This window comes from Mus pahari, chromosome 4 (genome assembly GCF_900095145.1).
Source record: "Mus pahari chromosome 4, PAHARI_EIJ_v1.1, whole genome shotgun sequence".
NCBI classification, from domain to species: domain Eukaryota; kingdom Metazoa; phylum Chordata; class Mammalia; order Rodentia; family Muridae; genus Mus; species Mus pahari.
In genome coordinates this window covers 73632358-73641256 of record NC_034593.1, presented here as the reverse complement: position 1 = coordinate 73641256, position 8899 = coordinate 73632358, and the positions used below count along the sequence as shown (strand labels likewise).

General features: G+C 41.3%; 1 protein-coding gene across 1 annotated transcript; it reads left to right on the top strand.

Moving 5' to 3' along the window:
* Nucleotides 1-215: 215 nt before the first annotated feature.
* On the top strand, nucleotides 216-8607 carry Lrat (lecithin retinol acyltransferase). Its single transcript, XM_021195233.2, has 2 exons — nucleotides 216-1002; nucleotides 6961-8607. The coding sequence occupies exons 1-2, from the start codon at nucleotides 463-465 to the stop codon at nucleotides 7114-7116; spliced, it is 696 nt and encodes a 231-aa protein (XP_021050892.1). The 5' UTR covers nucleotides 216-462; the 3' UTR covers nucleotides 7117-8607.
* Nucleotides 8608-8899: the final 292 nt, after the last annotated feature.

Below are 8899 nucleotides of genomic sequence, written 5' to 3'. Positions count from 1 at the left end.
GTGCAGGATCTTTCGCGCGGCCACGCCTCTGACATCTCTTTTACGCTGGCTGTTTAAAGGTCTCCCTAGTGAAGCAGAGCGCTCGAGGAGAAGTCAGGGTGCAGAACGCCCGTGCCCAATCCGTGTTCTCCAGCCTGTGACCGCATTCGGCCCGCCCTCTGCACCTCTATAAGAGCCACAGCGAAGAGCGCACCCGGAGCACCGCCCCCCAGGCACACTACCTCTTCAGCTCCTCAAGCGCGGGTGCCACTGTTCCCATAGCCGACTGACACTACTTCCTTTCTTTGACCCCCTGCACTGGGTGGCTGAGCCAGGCAATTGGCTTCTCCTCTGATCTCTTGTTCTCCTGGCTCTGGGCAGCCCCCGCTCTCCGCAGGTGAGCAGCGCTGCAGCTCCTCGGTCCGGAGAGCTCACCTTGCACAGACCAGCTGTGACCAGTGCGGAAACTCTGGTTGCGGTAGGATGAAGAACCCAATGCTGGAAGCTGCGTCCCTCCTCCTGGAGAAGCTGCTCCTTATTTCCAACTTCAAGCTCTTTAGCGTGTGCGTTCCGGGAGGAGGTACAGGGAAGAACCGTCCCTATGAAATCAGCTCTTTTCTCCGGGGCGACGTGTTGGAGGTGTCACGGACCCATTTTACCCACTATGGGATCTACCTGGGGGAAAATCGTGTTGCCCATCTAATGCCTGACATCCTGTTGGCCCTGACCAATGACAAGGAACGCACTCAGAAGGTGGTCTCCAACAAGCGTCTTCTCCTGGGAGTCATTTGCAAGGTGGCCAGCATCCGTGTGGACACTGTAGAGGACTTTGCCTATGGAGCAGACATCCTAGTCAATCACCTAGACGGGACTCTCAAGAAGAAGTCCTTGCTCAATGAGGAGGTGGCACGCAGAGCTGAGCAGCAGTTGGGACTGACTCCATACAGCCTGCTGTGGAACAACTGCGAACACTTTGTGACCTACTGCAGATATGGCTCTCGGATCAGTCCACAGGCTGAGAAGGTAGGAGGAGACTTGCAGGAGTTGGGGTCGGGATCCGGGAGCTTTTTGGACATCACCTCCACCATACCATTCTTAGGAGTTGTAGATTAAGTAAGGAGAGCTCTGGTGTTTCTAGGGGAGATCTGGTAAACAAAGGGCAGTTTGCCTCGCAGAAAGGCTATTTCAAAATGTGCAATAAAAGGGTGTGGCCACACGGACTGCTTCCAGAGATTCCAAAGTGCTGCCTGTTACTGCTGTACTAGTCATCTTGGTCTGCACACACAAGGTAGTTCAAATGATCAGGGCAAGAGACTGAAGGACTTGGAACTTTTCCCACCAAGTGTAATTGGCAGGAAGGTATCCAGTTTTCTCTTCTTCTAGATGCACAGAGTGAATTCCCTTTACTTAATAGGCTCAAACTTCCTCAAACATTCCTGGTAGAGACCTTTTAGTTCTAGTTTGACTCCAAGAGATTTTTCCTTGGTGTGTAACTTCTTCCTAAGTGATTTTTAATCCCCATATCCTGTTCTCCTTTACTGCTAAGCATCTCCTAGCCTTTAGTACCAAAGGTAGGTTGGATTTTAAGTTCCCCAAAGATTAAAACAATTCACTTTTCTGGAAGGTAATTTTTATGGCTAAATGGGGGTGGGAGGACACAAGTGGTAGAAATAAGCTACACATCCAAAGGGGGAAAATAGATTAACTTACAAAAGATAGTTTATGTTTTAATCCTGCACTTTCATTAATAATTGGATGCTTTTCAGCCTTGACTATAATTAAGGGGCTATTAGCATTTGCTATTCTTAATGGAATTCTGGTCAATCACACAAGCTTTTGTGTTATTTTGTTTGTTTAGATGTATTTTTGAACCAAATGAACAGGTTATCACAATCTACAGCCTAGATTTGATTCATTTATACTTTGAGTAATTTTTTGACACAGCAGAGAATAAAGCTATTGGGTTTTTATATGTAGGTATATTAAATTTTTGACAGATGTTTTTTAATTGAACCAGAATTAACTTATTCTAGGAATCATTTTCTATGGTAAATAAAACAAAATTAGGATACTATGCAATGATTCAGAATCTCCCCTAATCTAGCACAGGCCTGTTTACGGGGGAACTTCTCCACATTCACAAACACTGGCTCCAAAAGTGTCCAAAAGGAGACCCACCAGATTTAGCTAAGAACTAAGCCAATTATTGCTGTAAGGAAAAATAGTTTTTCTATCCAAATTGAGTGCTGCCCTTTCATAGCACATGTGTAGCAGTGTAACACATATCTCAAGAGAAAAAAAGGTACAAGTGCTTCTACAAGCAGTAAAATAGTAATCTCAGAAAGAATTGATTGGGTAGCATCTAATTTGGGGAAATGGTATGTTTCACAACAGTGAGGTGTTATAATTAATGAAGCTTCATAGCCTCTAGTGAAACTGAGTTTCTGTGTTTCCCTTTCAAAGGCCTAACAAGCAATCTAGCCCCAGTCTAAAGACTAGGTCTCCTCAAGGGGGAAAAAAATCTCACCCAAATGTTCTAATTCTAAGAACATTTTTTTAAAGTAAAAGAGGCATTAGTTTTACATGATTTCTATAAAATTTTTCTACTTTGAATTTTATTTTTGCTTTAACTACATGTATTTGTGCACAAGTGCAGGTGCCCTTGGAGGCCAGAGATGTGGCCTCCTGGGAGATGGAGGTACAGGCAGGTTGTAAGCCCCAGTCAGTGCTGGGATGAAGTGGAGACCTCTGCAAGGATAGCACAGATTGATAGTGGCTAAGCCATCTCTCCAGATTCATGCTTTTGAATTTCTAGAAACATAAACTATTACTTGTTTCTGGGTCTAATTGTTGAAGTTTTTCATAGGTATTGTATCTCACTTTGGCATGGCAGAGCCATCTCTTTTTTAAATAAAATTTTATAAAAAAAAATCTCTTCAAAACTTTCCCTTGGGTGAAATTTTCTTGCTATTAACAATGCACATAGGTAGGCCAGTGAGAAGAGTCAGGGGTACCAGTGATTAACTGCTCAAATCTGATGACTCCAGTTTGATCTCTGAATCCCACAGTGGAAGGAGGGAACCAACTTCCAAAAACTGGCCTCTTGAATTCACACAGTTGTTATGGTACTGATATGGGTGCATGCATGGGAGTTTGAGCACACATACACACACACACACACACACACACACACACACACACACACACACACACACACACACATACACCCCTCTCTAATAAATAAGTTAACAAATTCACTAAACCAGTGACTTTACGTCTTTCAGAGTATGTACTTTTATTCTGTAAGTTGTTCTTTTTAATTATCAACAATTTCGTATACGCATACAATGTCTTTTGATCACATACTCCTCTTACTAAAATTCCCTTCCTTCTCCAGCTGACCCATTTCTACTTTACAAATTACCCTCCTAGTTTCCTGATGTTTCGTGTATGTGACTCACTGAGTTTTGTTAGTGTCTTGGTTAGCGTTCTAGTGTTGTGAAGAGATACCATGACCACAGCAACTCTTATAAAGGAAATCACCTAGTTGGGGTTGCTTGCAGTTTCAGAGGTTAGTGTAGTATTGTTGAGGAGCCGAGCACGGTGACAAGCAAGTCCAGAAGCAAGCTGGAGAAGTAGCTGAAAGTTCTACAACCAGATCTGCAAACAGAGGAAGAGCGAGCCGCTGGCACTGGCTTGGGTTTTTGAAACCTCAAAGCTTCCTTCAACAGGGCTACTACACCTATTCCAACAAAGTCACACCTCCTATTCTTAAGCATTCAAATATATGAGCCAATGAGGGACATTCTTATTAAAGCCACCACAACAGTTAGGGTTCTTTGAGCATGGGTTGGGGGTTACTTACTGAAGTTTAGGCAACTAGCCAGTGAAAAATGGACTCTCTCTTCTTAGGTACCCATTAACTTGCCATTGTCTCCTCAGGAAGTGGTAGGACATCCCAAGACCCTTGAAGACTTGCTCCTATTCCATGTAGGAGCAGCATCCTGGGTCAGTGAAAGCAGCTCCAATGCAGGGAGCCATAGCTGCCGAGAGTTCGTGGCTATGCTGTGACAGGATATGGCATTTATTTCCCCACTCTTTCTACTCTTGGATGCTTTCTCCTCGGTTCTTCCAGCATTGCTTTTATACATGCTTAGTACTCATAAAGTTGAGGCATCTTATACTGACACTGAGCATCACTGGACTGTAAAATTTAAGTCCATTTGGTTTTAACTGTTACTGTTATGCTTTTTCTGCTAACAGTCTGTTATCTGACTTGTTATTACCAGAATGAATGCAGATAATCGCTTTTCAAGTGACTGTTTGCAAAAGTAAACTTCTTGACACCTACTATACATTTCCTACTCTCTGCTTACAACAAAACAAAACAAAACAAAACGAAACAAAACAGAACGGGGTCTTCATGTAGCTAAGGCTAACCTCAGAATCCTAATTTAGCTGAAGATAACCTTGGACTTCTGATCCTCCTATTTCTTCCTCCCACAGTCATGCCTCACCACATCCAATGTATACAATGCTGAGCAGCACACCTAGTGTTTCTGCATCCTAGGCAAATCTTACCCACAGAGCTACATTTCCATCTTTCTTGGGCTGGTGGCCAAGTGGATAGATAGTAGGGGACTACGAGAGCAGAGGGAGAGAGAAAGGAAGAAAGTGAGGAAGACAAAGAGGGAGAGACAAAGGCAGAGAAAGAGATGCTTATTCATTTAGACATGCATGTACATCTACACACAGAAGAGAGAGAAAAAGGGTCTGTGGCCTAGGTTTGCCTCTAGATATGCAAGAACGACCTTGAACGTCTGATATCCCTACCTCTACCTCCCGAGTTCCAGGATTATAGGTGTACCTAACCCCACTTCACTTCTGGGGTGCTGAGAATTAAACCTGCAGCATCACACATTGTAAGTAAGCACTCCAGCACTGAGCTTATCTTCACATCCTTATCCAGTTTGATTTCAATCACTTAGAGACAAAGCACCCATTACTCTCTATCTTGTTAGTTCAATAGAAAAAGAGTAGATGTTTGTCCTACAAGGAATACTTGGATGGCTAGTAGACTATCAGACTTTTCTTTAGATATTATGTAAGTGTATGTATTATATAAATTTACATATTATTATGTTAATGTAGCACTATGTAAAACTATGACTAGAGATGACCTTACATTCACATAGTGGACTAAAACACACAGGCAGACTTGGTTGAATGACATTTCACAATGCATCTCTAGGCTATTTACTTGTGCACGAATACACTTCTATCAGTAATGGCATCCTATATGCCTACTCCTGTGTCTGTAGTTAGTCCTCAACTGATAAGTCCTCAGAGGTCCTTGAATGTATTAAACCTGTTTATTGTATTCATCAATAATTTAGAAATTCATCCAGGCAAAGTGGTGCACACCTTTTGATCCAGCCCCCTAGAGGCTGAGGCAGGAGGTACTTGTAGTTCAAGGCCAGCCTATTTCATATAGAAAGTTCTAGACAACCAGAGATAATATAGTGAAACCTTGTCTCAAAGCAAGGAAAACAAAGAATTTAAAAACCAGGGCTGGATTTGTTTCAGGATGGTTAGCAGTTAAGAGTTCATACAACTGTTGCAGAGGATCCAAGTTTGGTTCTCAGCTCCCACCTTGGGCAGATCACCATGCCTGTAACTCTAGCTTCAGATGTATCTGTGTGTGGGTAGGGTGGGGGGCTGTTTCTGATCCTCTGGTCTCCATGGGCACATGCTCTCATGTGCACCTGCCTCCCCCCCCAAAAAATTAAAAATTAAAATAAATCTTAGAAAGCATAGACTTTAGAAACCTTCTCAGCTCAGGTGATTCCATTAAGCCCTAGAGCTCTGAGGTGACCTGAGCAATAAAGCAAGACCTCATCTCATATACATCACAATATTCTAGAAAAGGATTTTGAGTTTAGTATGAATAGCAAAACACATGAAAATGAATTGTTAAATTCTAGCAATGACAAAGATAACTGTCAAGAAATATAGCAGTGATAACAATCACTATAATATATTTATGCAATTCATAGAACACTATTATTTTTTGTTTGTTTGGGGTTTTTTTGTTGTTTTGTTTTTCAAAACAGGGTTTCTCTGTGTAGTCCTGGCTGTCCTGGAACTCACTCTGTAGACCAGGCTGGCCTTGAACTCAGAAATCTGCCTGTCTCTGCCTCCCAAGTGCTGCGATTAAAGGCGTGCGCAGATTTATTTATTTGTGTGAGTTCATTGTTACTGTATTCAGACACATTAGAAAAAGGCATTAGATTCCATTACAGATGGTTGTAAGCCACAATGTGGCTGCTGGGAATTGAACTCAGGACCTCTGCAAGAGCAGTCAGTGCTATTAACAGCTGAGCCATCTCTCCAGTCCAAACACTATCCTTTTACTTGAAAGATTTAGTTTATCTCCAGGGCTAACCTGGTATTCCAATGAAGAAGAAAGCCTAGACAAGTTAAATGTATTATTCGATGTTGCACAACAAATATGACAGTCAGACACCTAAACATATGACACCATTGTTAAGCAAGATTGCTTTTTATATGAAAAAGTGACACAGTAGGATGCATCCACTAGGAGCGGGGAACATGTTTAATGTCTTTTTGTCCAGGAGCCAATTATGTGACACATAACTGATGAGAGAGAGGATATGGCAACTCAGTGTGACTATGTCTTTAGACTTTAAGATTTATATAAAAATTTTATCAAATTTTAGAGTAGTAAAGTAAAAGAATTGGCTAATTTCTGTTTTTTAAACCTGTATTAATTTAATGTTGTTTTTAATCTTGACTGCTGAGTAACTTGTATGAGGCTCATTTTATAGTTTTCTATAACATTTTACATATTATTTCATAAGTCATTTTCGTGAAGTTTTCCTGGTGGACACAGAACAACCAGGAAGACTACTTGGTCTGTGGTATATGTGGTTCCTAACAGTCTTCACTCTTGTTTTCCAGTTCTATGACACTGTGAAGATAATCATTCGTGATCAGAGAAGCAGTCTTGCTTCAGCTGTCTTGGGATTAGCATCTATTGTCTACACGGGCCTGGCATCATACATGACCCTTCCTGCAATCTGTATCCCATTCTGCTTGTGGATGATGTCTGGCTAGCTTCCAGTCCACATGTCAATGTGTATGTATTTTGTGTAGAAATGTGTTTATATTTATAGAGCACAAAACATTAGAAGCATTGTTGTTAAAATGTGGCCCACAACACTGTGTTCTAGATAAAAAAAAAAAAAAAAAGTGATTAAGAATCATACCAAGTGCTTGCCATGTAAGCCGAACAAAGTCTTCCCGAGTCCTCTCAGGCAGCTCTGCTGCAGAGCACCATGAGCCCCTGGAAGCGTGTGACAGCCTGTCAGAGGTCAGCAGCCCAGAGAAGTGGCACCTGAGGTGACAGCCACAGGAGATTACATAGGTTATTCTTTTCCTCCTGGAATCACCCTGCTGTTAGGCTTCTCAGTTGAGATCACTAACTTTATTGTAATGTATTCTTATTTAATGACTGATATTAAAGTGAAAGTTTCCCCTCATTTTGATGAATATATGTTTGAAAATTAGCTAAAAAGAAACCAACTAGTCTTTTTAAAAATTAGCCTTTCTTTATGTAATAATCTAATCATAAGTCAAGAATATTATTTTCATGTTTTGAGACCAGTGTTGAAAGATCTTACTGAGAGTAACTGTTCAGAAAGCAGTTACTAGAAATGTAGAAACAGTGACAGTAGCTATTTATATTTACTTTTGAATAGCCTGATATTGTATTTTTCTTCTTTGCTTTTTGTATGCCTGTATGACCACTTTCAAAAAGGTAAACGAATATAGGATTGAAATAATTCTGGTATTAGATGTGCATATGTGCCGTATAAATACACAAATATCTGCACTCACATAGATTGATAGGTAAACTATATTTCTGGTTGCTTTATTATACTAGTGTCATTTATTAATGAGGACCTACAAACATAAAATCAAGTCCAGTGTCTTTTCCTGTGCCAATGAGTCTATATGTGAATATGTGTATAGATGTATTTGTCACTGGATAGTTACTTTTAAAGCTAAATTTACTAATGTACTTTTAAAAAAAAGTCAGATTTGTTTTACAGTCAATTTTCCACTTTCAAGTATCATTTATAAACATAATAGAGGTGTGTCACAGCAGTATATAAAGCCTAAATAAGTAGAGCCAAAAAAATTACTCTGAGAAAACTATTAATGTCAAGCACTGAAGGTGTGTTCCCTCACTCCACTGGGTCAGAGTGGAGACCTAGCAGTGTTAAAAGCGTGCCTCCAAGACTGTCATGAAAAATGACCCAGGTTGGAGCTATATTTCCGGTACTGAACTGTTATATCAGAGGTGGTACTTGCAACACCTGTACTTAGAAGGTTGGAACAGCATAGAGAGCTCCAGACCTGTGTGGGCTGCAGGACAATACAGTCTGTTGTCTGTTAACTGTCAAAAGTTACACAACAGGCATCGAAGAGATGACTCCTCAATGAAGAGACATTGCTACTCTTGAAGAGGAGCAGGATTTAGTTAACAGCAACTCCTGGTGGCTGACAACCTTCTGTAACTCAGTTCCAGGAGATTCAACACCCTCTTCTGGCCTCTATGTCTGCATAGCAAACATGGTACACACACACACACACACACACACAGAGAGAGAGAGAGAGAGAGAGAGAGAGAGAGAGAGGAAAGAGGAGAGAGAGAGGAGAGAGAGAGTTAAAAATAAAATGTAAAAAAAAAAAAAAATCACAGACTAGCCAAGCATGTAATCCCAACCCTTGGGATGTGGAGGCAGGAAGGTTGGGAGTTCAAGACTAGCCTGCTCACACAGGGGGTTTAAGACTTGTTTGCATTGCCCAGAGGGCTACATGAGACCCAGTCTCA